This window comes from Gigantopelta aegis, chromosome 11 (genome assembly GCF_016097555.1).
Source record: "Gigantopelta aegis isolate Gae_Host chromosome 11, Gae_host_genome, whole genome shotgun sequence".
NCBI lineage: Eukaryota > Metazoa > Mollusca > Gastropoda > Neomphalida > Peltospiridae > Gigantopelta > Gigantopelta aegis.
Window position 1 is genome coordinate 11,795,251 of NC_054709.1, and position 22,445 is coordinate 11,817,695.

General features: G+C 38.6%; 1 protein-coding gene across 1 annotated transcript; it reads right to left on the reverse strand.

Annotated features, from left to right (window-relative positions):
* Nucleotides 1–221: 221 nt before the first annotated feature.
* LOC121385551 (outer dynein arm-docking complex subunit 4-like) lies at nucleotides 222–19,513 on the reverse strand. The gene is made up of 5 exons (XM_041516266.1): nucleotides 18,354–19,513; nucleotides 5,922–6,053; nucleotides 3,800–3,947; nucleotides 1,323–1,378; nucleotides 222–614 (listed from the first exon to the last, which is right to left on the reverse strand). Exons 1-5 carry the CDS (start codon nucleotides 18,495–18,497, stop codon nucleotides 222–224), a joined length of 873 nt encoding a protein of 290 aa, XP_041372200.1. The 5' UTR covers nucleotides 18,498–19,513.
* Between the last annotated feature and the right edge of the window lie 2,932 nt (nucleotides 19,514–22,445).

The following is a 22,445-nucleotide window of genomic DNA, read 5'->3' on the forward strand; positions in this document are numbered from 1 at the left end:
GAATAGTATGCAATATTAAATAATATATTAAATAAAATGAGCGATTGCAGATAACAATATAAACAGAAATCATAGATTTTGGACGAGAACAACAACAACAACAAAAACTAAGACAAAACAACAATTAAACAAAAGTGATCTGCAGAAACATTTACAAACCTTGAAAGACCATGCATTTTATACGATACCGATTTTTTGCACAAAGTTTATCCAGAATACCTTTATCGCCGTAGAGTTTCCCTAATTGATTCCGCATTGGTTTTTCCCTCATCTGGGCTATAGTAACCTTGACCTTCCTTAACCCCTGACCTATCACTATGAATTACTTCATCTTTGTCTCTGGTTTCGTTTGAGGTTTCATTTCTGTAATTCACGGGGCGGTCCGAATAGGAGCGTTGATTGGCTGCAGTTCGGTGTGACGGAGCTTGCCGATTGGCCAGTTTGTATGACCTCGCTCTCGCCCGCTCCTTTTTGTCTAGACGGACCAATGGATTTGGAGATAAGTTCAGTTTATAGCTGACCACGCTGGGGTCTCGGAACAGGCTTCTTGTTTTCCCCGATCGTCCAAATTTTTGTTTATTTTCTTCACGTGGCGTGGAACTCAGTTTTCGCATCTGTAAAAGTGAAAACAAAAGTAGATTTAGACAGAAAGCGACACACGCAGACACACAGATGAGTGTGTGTGTGTGTGTGTGTGTGTGTGAGAGAGAGAGAGAGAGAGATAGAGGAGAGAGAGAGAGAGAGAGAGAGAGAGAGAGAGAGAGAGAGAGAGAGAGAGAGAGAGAGAGAGAGAGAGAGAGACTATCCCCCCCCCCCAACATTCTTCCCACTAAAGTATTCAGTTTTGGGGTTATAGACAAGGCGTTATATGTCACTGGCGTAATAAAGATTGTATAAGGGGTGGGGGAACCCATACTAGGGAAGGGAACCCATACTGTCCACTAATCGTATTACAGAGAGAGTAAAGAGACAGAGAAGAGTCAGAGAAGGCCCAAGGGGGGAGACGAACAAATGTAAAAAGGATGGTGAAAACCTAGTGTGATGCAGAGAGGTCATGACATCCATAAACCACCCCACTCAGCCACCATACAGCAGGAAAATAGTTTATAAATGCCCTTTTTGAGAATTAGCTGAAGAATACATCATGATGCTTTCCTTACTGTCCGCCCTTCCCCACCCCTTAGTTGTTTAAGAGTGACGATAACACTGTCTACACTTTAAAATGTGTCACTGAGTGACTGATAACACTTTTATTTCACTGATATTTTAAGATATTTCGCTAAATGTTATATAATAAAATATCATTGTGTAATTCCCGATACCTTCTTGTGTACGTATATAGTAAGATCCCCGGCTGGTGTGAGCTTCATGGTGCGGCCTGAAACAAAACAAAATAAACGAACTCTGTTAGTACCACACCACCGTTTATTGTGTTGTTACTTGTCACCTTAAAGGGACAGATCCTAGTTTTTAAGCATTGCTTATATTTTATTGTTTAGAGTATCCATTTCTGTACATCCAAAGTGTTTCTGGTCATCCTGGTGTTTCTAATACCATGAAAAATGAAATTATTCATATTTTTTAACCAAACGCACGTGGGTCTGAGAAACATCACAGTTATGGGACTATCATGTCTTTTAGTACTCGTGTTTTTAACGGTATTTCACCGTTTTTACGTTACAGACTCTTGTTTCACTCTGTTGTAACGTTTGTAACTCAACCATACTTAGTGTCCATTTTTACGGGTTGACACTAGGGTCTGCGCCTTTAATACAGTCCGCTTTAGGAAATAGTTCTTAATTGAAAAAAACTAATACAAAATTCTGAAATGGCTTTTGAAAGGTTCAGGATATCGTTCTACCCGAGAGAGTCAAAGCGACCACCATGGTTATTCCATGTAGGATAATGTGCTGCATCATATTCCAGTGGAGGTCAACTTTGAAAAGTGTGTGTGGGGTCACCAGAGGTCGTTAAAGGTTCAAATATAAAGCAAGATACAGGTATTGTTACCCGAGAGAGTCAAAGCGACCACCGTGGTTATTCCATGTAGGATAATGTGCTGCATCATATTCCAGTGGAGGTCAACTTTGAAAGGTGTGTGTGGGGTCACCAGAGGTCGTTAAAGGTTCAAATATAAAGCAAGATACAGGTATTGTTACCCGAGAGAGTCAAAGCGACCACCATGGTTATTCCATGTAGGATAATGTGCTGCATCATATTCCAGTGGAGGTCAACTTTGAAAAGTGTGTGTGGGGTCACCAGAGGTCGTTAAAGGTTCAAATATAAAGCAAGATACAGGTATTGTTACCCGAGAGAGTCAAAGCGACCACCATGGTTATTCCATGTAGGATAATGTGCTGCATCATATTCCAGTGGAGGTCAACTTTGAAAAGTGTGTGTGGGGTCACCAGAGGTCGTTAAAGGTTCAAATATAAAGCAAGATACAGGTATTGTTACCCGAGAGAGTCAAAGCGACCACCATGGTTATTCCATGTAGGATAATGTTCTGCATCATATTCCAGTGGAGGTCAACTTTGAAAAGTGTGGGGGGAGTCACCAGCGGTCGTTAAAGGTTCAAACATAAAGCAAGATACAGGTATTGTTAGTCTTAAAGAAATTACAAAAAGGGTCATAATTATAAAGAGGACTCATTTTAAATATTTTTAGTTACATGTTTGTGATACTTTCATTATAATGTGCCAAAACTGCATGATGTTGGCTGCATTTTTGACAGTGTTCACACCCATACAAACCACACCCAATCGTGAGTTGGCGGATATCACACATATATTTATGGAAACTTTGCTGATCAAACCTTACAAAAACCCTCATTTGAATAAAGGTTTAGCTATTAAATGTTTCACAAAATCAGCTTATTTGAAAATTACCAAAATTGATCGTGTCCCACTTTTGTTATAAGCAAAATTCGGTGTATGGATACCAAGCCTCATTGCAGCTGAACAGTTTGCACTACTGGTGATAAACCAATTGTCAGTTTTAAAAATAACTCCTTTGTTATCACTAATGTTAAGTATTTACTACCTATTCCAAACAATTAGCCTTCAAACATGGATATGTGCAAAACCAACAAGCGAACTCTTTGTGCGGTACACAAGAGAGCTAACTGTATACTGCTACCTATTATATTTTTAACAGAATATATTCTGATAGAAATTGCATTGAACTGCATGAAGTAATTAATGGTGGTGTGTAACCTTAGGTTTCGCGATCTGAACTAATGTCAGTTAATAACAACTTCAGCTCAAACCGATTTCTAATACACCGCTATTTTTAATAGCAGTAACTGTTCACTGTAGTATTGTCAAACGACAGCTTGCATTCAGGCAAACACAAACATACGAGACGGACCGGCTTCGGTGGTGTCCTGGTTAAGCCATAGGACCTAAGGCTGGTAGGTACATGGTTCGCAGCCCGGTATCGGCTCCTACGCAGAGGGCGTTTTAACGACTCAGTGGGTAGGTGTAAGACCACTACATCCTCTTCTCTCTCACTAACCAACTAACCACTAACCCACTGTCCTGATCAGGCAGCCCAGATAGCTGAGGTGTGTGCCCAGGACAGCGTGCTTGAACCTTAATTAGATATAAGCACGAAAATAAGGTGGGGTGGGTGGATGGGGGTGGGTTATAATTTTATACTAAATGAAGACCTGGGTATAGCGGGTTTCCTCTCTAAAGCTATATGTCAAAATTACCAAATGTTTGTCATCCAATAGCCGATGATCAATAGGACAATGTGCTCTAGTGGTGTCGTCAAACAAAACAAACTCTTATCTCACCTGATTCGTTGTGCTTGACCCGCTCCTTACAGCGGTCGATCCCCTCCTGGAATCCTCTGTAACCCAGTTTGTGTCCCCTGTGGTAAAACAGCAGCGCCATCTCGTAGTTCTCAAGTGCATAATAGATCTCAGCTTTCTGATACACTGCCTGGAAACACACAGGTAAAAACAAAAGCAATAAACTGTCATATCATGGAAGAACTATGCATCTTCGCAAAACAGTGCAAGGGTCCTATTTCGTAACTTTGTTTCATAAAACGGAGTTCTCACCATGAGAGTTCGCAACCCGGTACCGGCTCCCACCCAGAGCGAGTTTTAACGACTCAGTGGGTAAGTATAAGACCACTGCACCCTATTCTCTCTGACTAACCACTAACCACTAACAACTAACAACAGATAGCTCAGATAGCTGAGGTGTGTGCCCAGGACAGCATGCTTCAACGTTTTTTGGATATAAGCACGAAAATAAGTTGAAATGAAATGGTGCTACTAATCGCATAATGAGAACGTCCCCAGTGGCGGATCCAGAAAATCCATTGGGGGGGGGTGGGGGGGCAGTGACATGAGGTGGAATGCCAGGGGAACTTTGGGGGAGGTTTGGATGGGATCGTAAAAAACCCCGAAAATTAATATATAATAAAATTATAACTATCGCAAAATTTAGGGGGGAGGGCCCCTGACCCCCCCCCCCCGATCCGCCTCTAGTCTCTTAAGCAACGACAATAACAGTTATGGGAGTCATAAAACGGAGTTCTCACCATGCTATTAGTTGCACCGAATTGTTGCATGCGATGTGTCGTCCTTAAAAAAAACAACCAGACGTATAAACTAATATTTAGGTGTTCTCACAGTACGAATCCATCAGAGATAAGGCTGGTAGGTACAGGGTTCGCAACCCGGTACCGGCTCCCACCCAGGGCGACTTTTAACGACTCAATGGGTAAGTAAAAGAAAATTAATATATAATAAAATTAAAACTATCGCAAAATTTAGGGGGGAGGGAGGGCCCCTGACCCCCCCCCCCCCCCCCCCCCCCCCAGATCCGCCTCTGGTCTCTTAAGCAACGACAATAACAGTTATGGAGTCATAGTCTAGCTTTCATTTTAAGGGTATTTATCAGTTTAAACATCACAGACTTTTTAAAAACTATATTCAAAAGTGTTACACGGTTGTTGATTAACGAAACTTGGTGTTCATATTCACCGGTTGAAACACATGATATGAAAATATATTAGGATGTTTTCTATGTTTCTCGGGTATGCTTTTTCTCACATTTAATAATACAGCATCATTACATTTAAATATATAAAATGAAATTCATCTCCAATTTCCTTAAGAGTACATATATGGCATATTCTGTTTTTTCTAAGAATACTATACCATCTTCCAGCTTTCGATCTAAATTTAGATATTATATTTGCATTCTCTGAGACTCATCCAATAGCCGATGTGTATTTTTGTGCCGAGGTTTCGTTAAACCTTAATTCTTTTGAGACAACTTAGTAAGATAATTTTAATTAATTTTTGAATATTCTATAATTAACACTCTTTGATGACATTTCAATTTTGTTTTTCCATTTTTATAAGAATTTTTTTTCAAATAACACTCGGGATACCGTTTCACATACCCATTTAACATTAATAAAATTGTGATATGTCCAAACATAGGTCAATCCACTTTTTTTTTTCAACTTATATTTTCGTGATTAAATCCAGTTACGGTTCAAGCACACTGTCCTGGGCACACACACCTCAGCTATCTTGGCTGTCTGTCCAGTACAGTGGGTTAGGTGGTTAGTTGGTTAGTGGTTAGTGAGAGAGAAGAGGGTGTAGTGGCCTTACACCTACCCATTGAGCCCTTAAGAACTCGCTCTAGGTTGGAGCTGGTACCGGGCTGCGAACCCTGTACCTACCAGCCTGTAGTCCGATGGCTTAACCACTGCGCCACCGAGGCCGGTCAATCCACATTTATCAAAAATATTTTTCATTTTGAAAATTGCGTGAATAAAGTGATCGACTGACTGATTGTTTACTGGTTTGATTGACTGCTTGATGCGTTGATTAATTGGCTGGTTGTTTGATTGACTGCCTGATTAACTTGTTTGATTGGTTGATTACTTACATCGGGGTACGTGTTCTCCATAGCTAGGACGGCCTCGCAGTCGACGAGAGATCGCTGCACCAGTCCCATCTCGAAGTAACACCGCGACCTCGCCATCAGCGCAACCTTGCTGCCTGGGTCGATCTCCAAGGCCTGAAATAAAGTCGCTCATTAGTTTATAAACAACAACCAATGGCGTAGAGGCGGGGTGGAGGTGGGGGTGGGCACGAGGGAAATGCCCCTCCCCAATCAAACCTTTAAAAAAAAAAAAAGAGTATTAAATTGGATAAAATCATAAATATATAGTGTGGTTTGACCCCACCCCTCCAATATTAGCTATGCCAGTGACTGTTACTGTTACTTTATTTACGTGCCTATATCCAAAAGAGGTTCAGGCACTTTCATCCCACGTCCAGTCTCTGGCAAGGCTGGTGCCTGAGCAATCTAATTAAAATTATCTCCACTATTACATGTGGATCTAAAGACAGCCAGTTGGAGCTCATGTCCACCAATCAAAACCTTACTTGCACAATCCTGCCAGTGATTTAAAACTAACAACACTGCGTAGTCCCCATGGCCAGGTAACATTTCGTCTGTAAATAATAATTTAAATATTGACCAATCACACTTCGCCTTTTATAACGTTATTTGGGAGCATACAAATTCTAAAAAATATCGGGCGAGTCTATTTTAGTGGCCGCAGTACAGCGAACCATACCAATACGTACGGGGTGGGTTATCAGTCTTCAATTTTACATTAATTTTTTTTTTTTTTTTTATAAAATTAAAAAAACCCTAAATCAGTCTTCAGTTTTACATTACAAATTATTTATTTTATAAAATAAAACATGTTTTAAGGCATTCGTAATTCACACAAAACATGTCGTATACCCTCAGGATAATTCGGAATGTTTTCAAATTATTTTTAAATCACTGGCAGGATTCTGCAAGTAAGGTTTTGATTGGTGGACATGAGCTCCAACTGGCTGTCTTTAGATCCACATGTAATAGTGGAGCTAATTTTAATTAGATTGGTGCCTGAGCATCGGACAGATAATATTTAATTAATAGGGACAGTTTTGACTTTACACTAAAATGGAATGGATTAATTTAGATGGCGTGTCCAAAAATTATGAATATGAGAGCTAATTCCTATTGTACCACGCTTTAGTGTCGGTCCCTTTTATTTTACCCGTGGTGTATCCCATAGTTAGACCACGGGCGTGTCTGACCTAAATTTTAGCGATGGCTGAATGGCTGAAGAAAGTTACGCTTACAGGTCATATATAGTTCAGCAGGAAGTAAATTAGAACATTGTTTTAAAAAGTAACATTTTCACTAACATTACTAATAAAGCTACAATATAAATCTGTAATGGGGGCGTGGTACGCCCTCAATCATTACACCTGTCACTCAACGGCCGCAAAAACCGTGGTCTAACTAGACAAATCTCTCGGAAAAGGATGATGTAACTATAACATATTACAAATAAATGCCAATTTTAGACGGGCGGTCCAAATAAAGAAAAAATAACCTGAATGTTTAATTTGCTAGTGTCTACAAGATGTTCTGTGGTAGGGTGCGGGACGTAGCCACAAATGTTAAAGTATTCATTTGGTGCGCGGTCGGTTTGTGATCGATCCCCGTCAGTGGACCAATTGGGCTATTTCATGTTCCTGCCAGGACGTGATGTAGTCCAGTGGTAAAGCGCTCATTTAATGCGCGGTCGGTTTGGAATCGATCCCCGTCGGTGGGAAATTTGCATCTTTTACAATAATTCCATTCGAAAACATTCGGGATTATGCCGAGGGTATACGAAATGATTCGGGTGAATTACGAAGTATGCCGGAAACTAATTTCAATATAAAATTTTATATAAAATTTGTTTCAAGACTTAAAAAAACAAAAAACGTGATGGTATAGCCATAAAATATGTTTATACTAGTATACAATCCAGAGTTTATTACTGCACTTTCCCCCCTGTATTTTAATGTTGAAATAGACCAACAAGTTTGACCTATTGTATAAATAGTCTCGCCCGATATTTTTAGAATTTGTATGCTCCCGAATAACGCTATAAAAGGCGAAGTGTAATTGGTCGATATTTAAATTGTTATTTATAGATGAAATGTCACCTGGACATGGGAGTCCACGCAATGCTTTTAGATCTACTGGTAGACCAGTAGAGCTAATTTTAATCAGATTGGTGGTATGGCTATCCTGTCTGTGGGATGGTGCATATAAAAGATCCCTTGCTAATAATGGAAAAATGTAGCGTGTTTTCTCTCTAAGACTATGTCGAAATTACCAGAACAGTGCAATATGTACATTTAAACATTACTCATTTCCAAAACGAAGTTAAACAATGATACCTGACTGAGAAACATATTCACTCCAGTAAAAAGTGCTTTAATGAATTCGTTACCAAGTGGTCAATGTACCATTCTCTATTTGATATATAATCTAAAAATTACTTTTGTTCATTCATTTGTTTTCATCAGCCCCAACAGGTCACGTGCAATTGATGTAAAGTAAAACACCTTCATATCTGTATGCCTATTGTATATCCTACTTCTTTTCACAGACCACTGAAATCTTATTATAACATGGAATGGTCAAGAAAAAATAAACAGTTAAAAAAAAGTATTGAATGTCAAAAAAATGTTTTACATCCAATAGCCCATGATTAATAAATCAATGTGTTCTAGTGGTGTCGTTAAACAAAATAAACTTTAGAAAGATTAGACACCTAACTTGCTTTAACAATGTGCTGGGGTGTCATTAAACAAACATTCCTTTCCTTTCTTCTCTCACACTCTTAGACCGAGTGTCACAATTACCATATGTTAGACACCTAATAGCCACTGATTAAACAATGTGCTGGGGTGTCATTAAACAAACATTCCTTTCCTTTCTTCTCTCACACTCTTAGACCAAGTGTCATAATTACCATATGTTAGACACCTCATAGCCACTGATTTAAACAATGTGCTGGGGTGTGGTTAAACAAACATTCCTTTCCTTTCTTCTCTCACACTCTTAGACCAAGTGTAAGTAGTTTATTATTTGCCAAAAAATATACATTTTATAGTCGATAGTAAAATACAGTAATGAAATAAATACATAAATAAAAACATACTCATAAATCAAGGTTGTCTGTTCTATGTGTGGTAGCAGTTATCAAGTATTTACACAGTTTAATTAACTCTCTTGAGCTATCGGTGGACAGTAGTTGTGTTAATTTCAGAGTTGATGGTTTATTATAATAATAAGTTTTAATATATTTATCTCTTATAGTATAGTAGAACGGACAAACTAGAACAAAGTGATATTCGTCTTCTAGTAGATTCATGTTGCAGAGATTACATATCCTATTGCTTCTATCGATATGATGGTATCTGCCCGTTTCTATGGAGAGAATATGTGCAGAAAGTCTAAATTTACTCAAAATACGTTTATATTTCAGGGCGATAGGTTTCTGAAGGTAAGGTTGTAGACAAAAATTATTAACAATGAATTTGTATAGGAGACACTTTGGAGAATTATTAAATACAGCAAACCTAGCTTGAATAAATTGATCTGTCATTCTCTGCTTGAATAATGATAAAAATTTTCTGCTATTTTCTACATTTTGATTGTACCATATATGGCCAAAACCATTAGTGTCATAATTACCATATGTTAGACACCCAATAGCCGCTGATTAAACAATGTGCTGGGCTATCGTTACCATATGTTAAACACATAACTAAACAAAATAGTTATTTATTTATTTATTTATTTATTTATTTATTATTATTATTATTTACCACCAGCCCTTTTACCTTATATTAATTTCTGCAATAACTTGAATTAGCCCTTGTTCACTCATTAATGATACACATGTAGGCCTAATCATTCTTTTCGTATTCTGTCATCTCGACCATGAACAAATCAAAATCACTTAGCCATGTAAAGCATTTTTTTTTTTTTAAAGAGTTATATATAAACAACATGTATTCAGTTAAGAATTCCGAACTACAGACTGTGTTATGCTTGGAAACTGTAAACAACAAACACTGTATTAACTATTCAGTCTAACATGTTCATTCTTGATTTTAACAGGTCACATCCAGAGCGAGTTGTAACCACGCATTGGCCTAAACATTCAGTCCTTCCAGACAGTGAAGCGTTAAGGTTTATTTTGTTTAACGACACCACTAGAGCACATTGATTTATTAATAATCGGCTATTGGGTGTCAAACATTTGATAATTCTGATTTATAGTCTTGGAGAGGAAACCCGCTATATATATTTTTTTTCATTAGCAGCAAGGGATCGTTTATATGCACTTTCCCACAGACAGGAACGCACATACCACGGCCTTTGACTAGTTGACGTGCACTGGTTGGACCGAGAAATAAACAAATCTGTTGAATGGATCCACCGAGGTAGTTAAAACCTGCTACGCAAGCACCTCTAGCGAGCACTCAACCGACTGAGTGTGTGCCCAGGACAGTGTGCTTGAACTTTAATTGGATAAAAACACGAAAATAAGTTAACATGAAATGAAATGAGCGCCTTAAGTTACCTGGGCGGGACGTAGCTCAGTGGTACAGCGCTCGCTCGATGCGCGGGCGGTCTGGGATCGATCCCTGTCGGTGGGATTTAAATGCTTAGATTCTGTTCGACCAAATCAATTTTTTCATTGGCCAGAATGCGAACATTTTGCTGCTTTTCTCTCACTAACTAGACCAAGTGTTAGAATAACCATATGGTAGACACCAAATAACCATAGTTTAAAATGTGCTGAAGTGCCATTAATCATATGTAGACACCCAATAGCTGTGAGGGCGTGACATAGCCCAGTGGTAAAGCATTCGCTTGATGCGTGGTGGGTCTGGGATCGATCTCAGTCGGTGGGCCCATTGGGCTATTTCTCGTTCCAGCCAGTGCACCACAAGTGGTATATCAAAGGCCGTGGTATGTACTATCCTGTCTGTGGGTTGGTGCATATAAAAGATCCCTTGCTGCTAATCGAAAAGAGTAGCCCATGAAGTGGCGACAGCGGGTTTCCTATCTCAATTTCTGTGTGGTCTTTAACCATATGTCTGACGCCATATAACTGTAAATAAAATGTGTTGAGTGCGCACGCCGTTAAATAAAGCCTAAAATAACTAGTCGAAGGGGGAAGGTGTGTCACTCCCCCCCCCCCCCCAAAAAAAAATAAAAAATAAAAATAAAGGTAACTTTTTGCCAGGGTTTTTTTGGGGGGGATGGGGGTGGAGGTTTGCGGGGGGTTTTTTGGGGTTTTTTTTTTTTGGGGGGGGAGTGAGTCAGCCCCAGGCACATGTACATGGGTAGGGTTTCAGAGTTCAAACCCACCCACCCCTCGTCATGCATATTTTCTCCTTTTTATATTCAATATATTTTCCGTGAGTGCAAGACTCTACCCACCCACTCCATAAACTTCCCCCGCCCCCTGGCCACCCCCTGCCCACCCCCTTGCTCTATCTGTAGGTACGACCCTGTGTATTAATGTGTGTCTACACTGACGTGTTTATTCGTGACTTAAAGTCTTTCTAGCGAAGAATTGTAAATAAAAAAAGGTATTCCGCCCAGGCGTATTAAGTTCCATATATCAGGTTTTCAGAATGCTAGCTGGGGGGTTCTCATCCCAGGTGTTATACCCTTCTAACGCGGACAAGATAAAAATCACGTGACTATACAGTAGTGCTCCTGGGGGTCTCGCATTTTTGAGACAGTAAAACCCGGGAACCGAGATTACGAAGAATCGCCGGCTTAAGGCACGTTCACACAGTGTAACTTCATGATCGTATGTGGAAATAAGATAAATTTATATTTTTAATAGACAGGACTGTATATATATATATATATATACACACCAGTCGTGAGCGCTGGTTGAGTTGGGAGGAAAACAGAGTACATGGTGGGGGGGGGGGGGGGGGGGGAATCGATCTACGATTAAAACACCTCAGGCGTGTATAATATGAAATAGCAATGGACTTCAATAGATAGTGAAGTGTAAATCATATTTCACAAAACAACAACAACAAACAAACAAACAAACAAAATAAACAATAAATAAAAACAAATAAACAACAACAATACCACCACCACTACAATCCTGGAGAAACAAAACATAAAAACCCTCCAGGAAACACCCCACAACTAAATAATAAAATTATCTATCTATGATATAAATTTCATCATTTTAGTTTTATTATATATAAAAAAAAAAGATAAAAAAAAATGAAAGAAAGAAAGAAAAAGTCAACCAACTACAAGTTGTACAGTTTAAACGCAGCTTTGTCGTGTTGTCCACCTATATTATATTGTGTTTTCGGTGTTATCGTGTTTCTGGTACTCGTGGTTAAGTGCACAGCTTGTACCCTATCTAGTATGATCATGCTTAGTGTGGAAACAGAACGAGTTACTTCTCTTAGCCCCATAAACATTTCTTTTGAATATAGGTTCTAATAGACCAAATCAATTCCTATTGACGATAATGTTAACTTTTACTAATAAAACAGATATAAGCAGCGTGTCAACACACTCAGGAAGTACAACAATACAATGTGTGGCACCTCACATCTAATCTACCTGCAAGAAAATGGGGTGTCACATACAGTTTAAGAGATTTAATTAATGTTTTTAATAGCAACCGCCATTTTTGCTGAAAATTGCAGTTCCATTTTTGGTGGTACCCCGCAATAGTTTCAACCTCTGGTATATACTGCATAATAACTGTATAACAAATAAAAGTGTATTTATTTATTGTCAATGAATAATAGTGTTTGCACAAATAATCAATGTCACATATTACTACCAATCACACCCACAGCAGTTTTCACTCTGTAACACCCTGCGCGTGCTATAAGCTCACCGTGGTGCAGGGGTGTAACATTCTCTTTGAGGATGGCCAATACAGCACAAATTGAAATTTTGAGTGAAGGTCAGTATCTGTCTGTGATATTTGCGTTTTTGTACAGTTCTTTACACTGTTTTTGTTTAAATCTTGAATTTTTGTACTGATGTTGATCATCGCCTTGTTTGTTTGCATTACCATGGTTTGACACCCAATAGCCGATGTATTTTTCGTGCTGGGGTGTCGTTAAACATTTATTCATTCATTCATTCATTCATTCATTCATTCACTCTGTAAATATTTAACGGTGCACCTCGAACTTTGACACGGAACTCTCTTCTTTGGTACTATGCAACCTTTAGTGATATCCTAGTTTTGTATGACAAAAACAGTTTAGCGATTTCATTATTTGGTAAATGTGCTTAATTAAATACAAATGAAATCAGACACTGGATTTAACTGAGGCGTTATTTGTCAGTATAAGTAACAGGAGATTTTCAATACAAAATGAAATGTGTTGACTGTCACGTCACTGAATGTTGCTTTGTTGTTATTGGGGTTTTTTTTTATGGTACAATGCACTAGTACCAAATTGCTAAACGTTCTGTCTAGTATTTGCAACATGTTTCCCAAAATAGGCCCATTATATTTTTCTGTTCTTTTGGTATGCAATTTATGCTACTAACTAGCATATATTGACATAAAAATTAATTCTGTTGCATTGAAAGTGGTAAACAATCTTTTAAAAAAAAAGAAAAAAAAAGAAAAAAAAAGAGGCACGGTCTAAAAGGTTTACACCTATTGAAAAGCAATCGTTACCCACCCCACCATATTATTATTATCTAATGTCAAGGAAAAAAAAAAAAAAAAAAAAAAATGTTTTATTTAACGACGCACTCAACACATTTATTTACGGTTATATGGCGTCAGACATATGGTTAAGGACCACACAGATTTTGAGGTGAAACCCGCTGTCGCCACTACATGGGCTACTCTTTCCGATTAACAGCAAGGGATCTTTTATTTGCGCTTCCCACAGGCAGGATAGCACAAACCATGGCCTTTGTTGAACCAGTTATGGATCACTGGTCGGTGCAAGTGGTTTACACCTACCCATTGAGCCTTGCGGAGCACTCACTCGGGGTTTGGAGTCGGTATCTGGATTAAAAATCCCATGCCTCGACTGGGATCCGAACCCAGTACCTACCAGCCTGTAGACCGATGGCCTAACCACGACGCCATCGAGGCCGGTAGCACAAACCATGGCCATAATAATCTCTGTGTGATATTGCATACAAAAGATCCCTTGCTATTAATGAGTGTATATATGTCAACATTATCATCCAATAATTATCATCCAATAATCGATGATTAATAAATCAATGTGCTCTAGTGGTGTCGTTCAACAAAACAAAACTTTAACGTTTCCACTTTGAAAATCGAGAAGCAAAGATTGCTTCCCACTGCATTAAATTAATTTCGAGACATGCCATTTACAACTATAAACCCATTGTCCTGGACAGAGACCCGGATGCTGTCTTTGAAACCTAAAGTCCCAGACCCTAGTTTCAACCCGTAAAAATGGACACTAAGTTTAGTTAATCTAATTTACAACAGTGAAACAAGAGTCTGTGACGATGAAACTGGAAAATATCCTTAAAAATAGACTAGAACTCTACTCAATAACCGTTATATCTCAGACGCACGTGCGTTTTTTTTTAAATATGAAAGATGAATTTTGTGGTATTGGTATTAAAAACCCAACAAAGATGACCAGAAACACTTCGGATATGCGGAAATGAATAATCTAAACAATACAATCTAAGTAATGTCTGATTTCAGTTACTAAGAACGACTCTAATAGTGAACAAATATTACAAAGTGTTTAAAAACTAGGATCTGTCGTTTTAAGTAAGCATAAACACGAGAATTAAGTTAAAATGAATGAATAAAATGAATGAATGAATGAATGAATGAATGCATGTATGAATGAATGAATGAATGAATGAATGAACGAATGGATGAATGAATAGCCACCTCCTTGGGATGAGGTGCACAGTGAGAATGCCCCCCCTAGATCCACGAATGAACGAACGAACTAATGAATGAATGAATGAACGAACGAACGAACGAACGAACAAACTAATGAATGAATGAATGAATGAACGAACGAAAGAACGAACGAACGAACTAATGAATGAACGAATGAATGAATGAATGAATGAATGCATGTATGAATGAATGAATGAATGGATGAACGAATGGATGAATGAATAGCCACCTCCTTGGGATGAGGTGCACAGTGAGAATGCCCCTCTAGATCCACGAATGAACGAACGAACGAACGAACTAATGAATGAATGAATGAATGAACGAACGAACGAACTAATGAATGAATGAATGAATGAACGAACGAACGAACTAATGAATGAATGAACGAACGAACGAACGAACCAATGAATGAATGAACGAACTAATGAATGAATGAACGAACGAACGAATGAACGAACTAATGAATGAATGAATGAACGAACGAACTAATGAATGAATGAATGAACGAACGAACGAACTAATGAATGAATGAACGAACGAACGAACGAACGAACGAACGAACGAACGAACGAACGAACGAAAGAATGAATGAATGGATGACCACATCCTTGGGATGAGGTGCAAAAAAGAGAATCCCCCTCTAGATCCACCAATGAACGAACGAACGAAAGAACGAATGAATGAATGAATAAACGAACGAATGAATGAGTGAATGAATAACCACCCCCATGGGATAAGGTACAAAAAGAGAATCCCCCCTCTAGTTCCACCACTGAGTGTTACTGAATCTAGTTCAATCAGTGTATTTATTTTTATTTATATCATTCTTGACACCCTGGCTGTTACTATGTAATGAAAAAATGTCGACCTCTTCGAAGATAATAAAACCGCACACACTATATGGCAGATAAAAAAAATCGACGAGAAATCATTCAATGCATAACGATATATATTAAAATGTCTATACGAAAAGTCATTCAATGCGTAATAGAGTTCATGTGTACCATGCCAGAAAGCAATATCGTAAAACATTTCATTTTAAGACTATCGGATCTAAAGAATCTAGTTTAGACAGTCAGGGGCGGGTTCGGGTGTGTGGGGAGTGTCATGAAGTTCCGGTTATCTTCCTCGAGTATAGGTGATACGCTTTCTTTTTTTCTAGTTCATTTCATTAAAACATTGACATTCTCGACTTTTTCTTTAATGATAGTTTTCATTATTTCGCATAAACACTAAAGTTCATTAGATAACAGGAAAAATTGGCCTTCCAGTGACCAGGTAGATCTCAGTGATTGAGGGGATCCCTTTTTAGAATTCTAACCCCCACTCCCAACCCATAGCCACTCCTTGGAAATTGTATATCAGCCCAAACAGATACTATAATCGATATTTCAACAGAAGCCGACTAGTGTTACACAGACACGGTTTCATTTCATTCATTCGTTTTCCTTTTGTGCTTATATCTAATTAAAGTTTTAGTATGGGGTCATAAATCTCCAGAATTGTGTCTTAATGGTTTGTGGTGAGGCAAAAAGAAAGAGAGGGAGGAAGAGAGACGGAAGAAGAAGAAGAAGAGAGAGAGAGAGAGAGAGAGAGAGAGAGAGAGAGAGAGAGAGAGAGAGAGAGAGAGAGAGAGAGAGAGAGAGAGAGAGAGAGAGAGAGAGAGAGAGAGAGAGAGACACACACAGAGACACAGACAGACAGACAGAGAGACAGACAGAGAGAGGGGGGAGAGAGGGGGAGAGAGGGGGAGAGAGGGGAGAGAGATGGGGAAGGGCAAGGGAGAGAAAGAAGACAGGAAGAGAGACACACCAGAGAAGCGAGAGAGACGGAGAGAGACAGAGAGAGAGACAGAGAGAGACTGAGAGCGTATAGTTAGAATGTTAGGACAACAAGAACACACAGTATGAAGTAAATATGTACACAAACTGTAACTTCCAACGAGAAGTGACTTAGAATTTTGCAAAGGAAACGTGAAACGTTAAAACTGTGGTGTGTATTACCGTTTGCGTGAGAAGGGAGCAGCTGACGTGGTATGGAATTCTGCAATGAATCATCTCATATACGTTTTAAACCCATACCAACTTGCATAAATTGTTTTTGTAAAAACAGTCGATGTAAAGTTGTTGGGTTTTTTTGGGTTTTTTAACTTTCCATGACATTAAATAGCTTAAATCTTCGTGTTTAATACAGGTATGAAGCGGCAGCTGGTGGAACAGCACTGTTCTGCCATTATAGCGTCTTGACACTATTATCAATTACTACAGTAACAGTTCAGGTGAAACTATCTACTTTGGCTGTTCCAGCATTCTGTCTTCACCCTTGAACTTGACGGTAATTTCTTAAAACATTTTTTTTTTTTTTTACGCACGCACGCACACGGACACGCACGCACCCGCACACACACACACACACACACACACACACACACACACACACGTACATACCAATCTGAACTTTGGATTGTATACGTTTCCGGCATACTTCGTAATTCACCCAAATCATTTCGTATACCCTCGGCATAATCCCGAATGTTTTCAAATTATTTTCATATAACTGGCATGATTTTGCAAGTATGGTTTTGATTGGTCGAATGAAAGGTCAACTGGACATGCGCTCCAACGGGCTGCTGTTAGATCCACATGTAATAGTGGAGCTAATTTTAATTAGATTGACATGCATGCATACATACATACATACATACATACATACATACATACATACATACAAAGATGTCTCGATAGCTCAGAGTCTATCGATGCAACCCTGCAAGTTGCGGGGGGCGATTCAGTGCCACAAGTTCGAGTCCCAGCAATGACATGATACTATTTGTGAGTGTACATGTTGGTATGAATTCAAAATTTCATAATATGTTTTTATAGGAGTTTTGGCTTTATTTAAAATAAAGCAATATGCCAATTCATCAATTCGTTTTTCACATAAACGAACTTATAGTAAATTCGCCAAATATTGTTAATAATGTTCAGGGCCCCGTTCCACGAAGCGATCTTAGCACTAAGATCATCTTAAAGAGACATTCCCGAGTTTGCTGCATTGTAAGATGTTTCCGACTAATAAAATATTTCTACGATTAAACTTACATATCAAATATAGTTTCTTGTTTAGAATATCAGTGCCTGTATATTCAATGTGTTTCTGGTCGTCTTAATATTTGTAAGAAGCCCAAACTGGATTTTGTCTTCAAATAATTTCGTACGTACGAAAAAATATATTTTAGGAAATAAAATTAAATTTAACCTAGTCAGAAACACGTTTACTATACAGCCACTAATATTTTATGCAGAAAAATATATTTGGTATATAATTACAGTTATCAAAAAGTAGTCGATAACATCTTAAACATTGCAGCAAAGTCAGGAATGTCCCTTTAAGTGCATTATGTAGTTATGTATTTAAGGTGATCTTAGCGCTAAGATCGCTTCGTGGAACGTGGCCCTGCAGTCTAACTTAAACCTTTCTGGTGGCGAATTCTGGAACAAGCATTAGGTAAACATTCAATATAGTGTACAAACCGCATTATAGCTGTCAATGGCTTCCTTGTACTTATTCTCGAAGAAGAATTGCTCTCCTTCCCTCCGGTAGATGTCGAAAAGAAACCGGTTCTTCATCTGTATCGTCGGCTCGCGACGAATATTCGGTAAAATTCGGGTTGCCATGGTATTCGTCGTCACTTAGTTACTATGATGACAGTTTTGTGGTAATTCTTTGCCATTGTTGTTTTGTTGTTTTGGGGTTTTGGGGTTGTTTTTTTTTAATCCAAAACCAAAGTGGAGACACTAAGTTACTTTGACCACAGGGTTTCCTTTGAAAAACAAAATCCAGTTTGTTAGAAGATTTATCTAAAATAGTACAACTTTGTTACCATGGCAACAGATACATAATAATGTATATCCAAGAAAACAATTTACAACTCTGGTAATATGTTTTGAGTAACTCCTAAGAAGAAAAATGTGGGGGGGGGGGAAATTGTAGAATATTTAAGAGATTTCTGATAATGAGAAAACATTGGCATGCAGAATGTTGTATCCAAAATAACGCGGAGTATTAGAATCCTGAAATAACGAACTCTGGTTATGACGAACTCCGGTTATAACGAACTCCAGTTATAACGAATTATTGTTGCGACTACAACACAACATTAGTATAAGCCGCAGTGTTTGGTTTACGTGTATTCCACCTTTTTGTTGAATCATCATTGTTTATAAAACCATTCAGTGTTGTTTTGTCACATTTGCCGTCTTGTCATACATGTCAGAACATATCAAACAAACCATCCCATTTTATTTTGTTTTCAAAATCTTATTCCGTAAATAAATTGAATGCGATCGCTTTGGACATAATCACAATTTACGAAAGGCTGTACATTGAAGGTAGTGTTCAAACAAGCGTAACGTATCACTCCTTCAACTAACGAAACGTCCACAGATCGAGTTTTGGGTGGTGTTTTGGCAAATATGACTTGATTCGAGTATCCAAGCAGACACATACATATCTTAGAGTCACTGAAGAGAATAAACAGAAACCAATAAAACGCAAATTATCGATCCTTCAACTAAATGAAACATCCACAGATCGAGTTTTGGGTGGTGTTTTGGCAAATATGACTTGATTCGAGTATCCAAGCAGACACATACATATCTTAGAGTCACTGAAGAGAATAAACAGAAACCAATAAAACGCAAATTATCGATCCTTCAACTAAATGAAACATCCACAGATCGAGTTTTGGATGATGTTTTGGCAAATATGACTTGATTCACAAAATACACCAGAAATTTATTTCGAGTATCCAAGCAGACACACACCTATCTTAGAGTCACTGAAGAGAATAAACAAAAACCAATAAAACGCAACGTATCGATCCTTCAACTAAATGAAATAAACAGATCGAGTTTTGGGTGCTGTTTCGGCAGATATGACTTGATTCACAAAATACACCAGAAGTTTAACTCGAGTATCCAAGCAGACACACATATCTTAGTTACTGAAGAGAATACACAGAAACCAATAAAACGCAAAATATCGATCCTTGAACTAAATGAAACATTCACAGATCGAGTTTTGGATGATGTTTTGGCAAATATGACTTGATTCACAAAATACACCAGAAATTTAACTCGAGTATCCAAGCAGACACACACATATCTTAGTTACTGAAGAGAATACACAGAAACCAATAAAACACTTAACTTGTATTGGTTATTGGTTATATATACTATACGTAAACACATTCACCGAAACACTATAAAGTGAACAGTAGCTTCAAAGAGGTGTAGCATTCGGACAAAGCGTATAACGACATATTTAATCATCCAGTAACGAATATGACTTGCGGACTTAATAAACAAAATACACAAACTTCCGTGGCTATCCTATCAAACGTTCTGGCCTGCAGTATATGTTTGTTTGCACAGCGGTCTAGTGGAATTTAGTCGTGCATTCAACCAGTGTGTGTGTGTGTGTGTCTTGTTCCGAGTGCCTTTGAGCGACACAAAACACGGCCCGGCGATTGTTGTCTGTGACATGGCATTTCCACCCATGCGTGAATCTTAAAACTAAACCGTTATTGAAAAATACTACTATCGTTCTGTTACCCACTTCTGGAATCTCATAGTAAGGGGCGGACTCACAGGCGGATTGGGTGAGGTGAGGGTGGGGGGGAGGGGGGAGAGAGAAAGGGCGGATCAGTAGAAAGATAATCAGAGTTGTGGGTGTATACGTATATCCGGTCATTAAAGAAAAACACGTCAGGCGTCACCCCCAACCAACCCCCTCCCCCCCCACCCCCCGCTCAAGGCGAATTTTTTTTTGTCAGATAGCAGCTCGGCTAGCCAGCAGAAAACACCTCAGAATAGCCCTAGAATAGCCCTCAGACCCCCCGCCACGGGCTTCGCGCCTGCGGCGCTCGCGGTGTCGGGCTTCGCCAGACACCTCGACCCCCCCCCCCCTGCAAAATTTCCAGCGCACTCCCCTGCACGTCCCATTTGTCTGTCTGTCTGTCTGTCTATTCGTTTGTCTGTATATATATCTATTTATTTATCTGTATGTCAATCTATCTATCTATATGTCTGTCTGTCCATGTATGTATGTATTGATGTATGTATTGATGTATGAATATCTATATATTGTATGTATGTCGGGGTTGACTATTACATACATAGATATTAACGCACTGGCGCAGGGGATAATTAAATCCTTTCTGGCCTCACAAATTGTCCCATGCCGTTGCTGGGACTCGAACCTGTGGCACCGATTCGACCGCAAATTGCAAGACTAACCACGATACGCTCTGAGCTATTGAAGCTTCCATAAAAAGGAAGCTCTTTTAACTCAACCATATGCATGGGGCCTACAATCTACGCGGTCGATCCCGCTTACGTGCATGAAACAGTGGGCAGACCTGGCACTGGCTAGTATGTATTGATGTATGAATATTTATATATTGTATGTATGTCGGGGTTGACTATTACATACATAGATATTAACGCACTGGCGCAGGGGATAATTAAATCCTTTCTGGCCTCACAAATTGTCCCATGCCGTTGCCGATTCGCCCACAAATTGCAAGACTAACCACGATATGTATGTATGTATGTATATGTCTGTCTGTCTATCTATATATCTATCTATCTACTTATCTGTATGTCTATCTATCTATATGTCTGTCTGTCCATATATGTATGTCTGTCTGTCTGTCTCTGTCTGTCTGTCTATCTATCTATCTATCTATTTACTTATCTGTATATCTATCTATCTATATGTCTGTCTGTCCATATATGTATGTATGTATGTATGTATGTATGTATTGATGTATGTATGTATGTATGTATGTATGTAGGGGAGAGTTGCCGGGAATGGACCCCTTAAGAAATAATGGTTGTGCAAGTTAGACAAATAGAGCAATCAGCAGGAAAGTAGTTCCTTCATTATTGTTGGGGCATACAATACGCATTGATGTAAAATATTTTGTAGAAAGTTTAATTATTCCAGGTAAATTTTAAAAACAAATTTAAACCCAAAGTGGTCCAATCGTGGATTCTACTACCACGATTGGACCACTTTGGAGTTTTAAAAAAAATCAAATGCCTTCAATTAAACCAGAACCCAGCACATACATTGTCAAAAAACATTGCTAGAAAATCAAACTGGACAGTATGAAGAGATCAAATAAACATTTTAATGCTAAAACGAAAGTGGTCCGATCGTGGAATCTGCTACAATAACTAAAATTGGGCATGAACCTCTCTTGGGTTTGCAAAATATCAGTTCCTTCTTTTGGATAATTAGACACAGTACGAACTATGGCTACTTGCAAAAAAGAAAGAAAATAGCTTTATTAAAATATAATTCGCTCATGAATCAAAATAGAATCCTCGATTGGACCACCGATTCCTCGATGGATGACGCAGAAAGGTCCTTTTTGACGTTTGTTTTACTCATAAACGTGCTTAAAATTTCATTTTTGATGCATACATTAACTTGTATCATATTTGGCGGTTGGCACGATCACCAAAATACCAGGTCAAAACATTATGGTCCAATTGAGGAACTGGTCCAATCCCAGCAATTCAGTTGGTCCAATCGTGGTTTTATCATAGTTATAA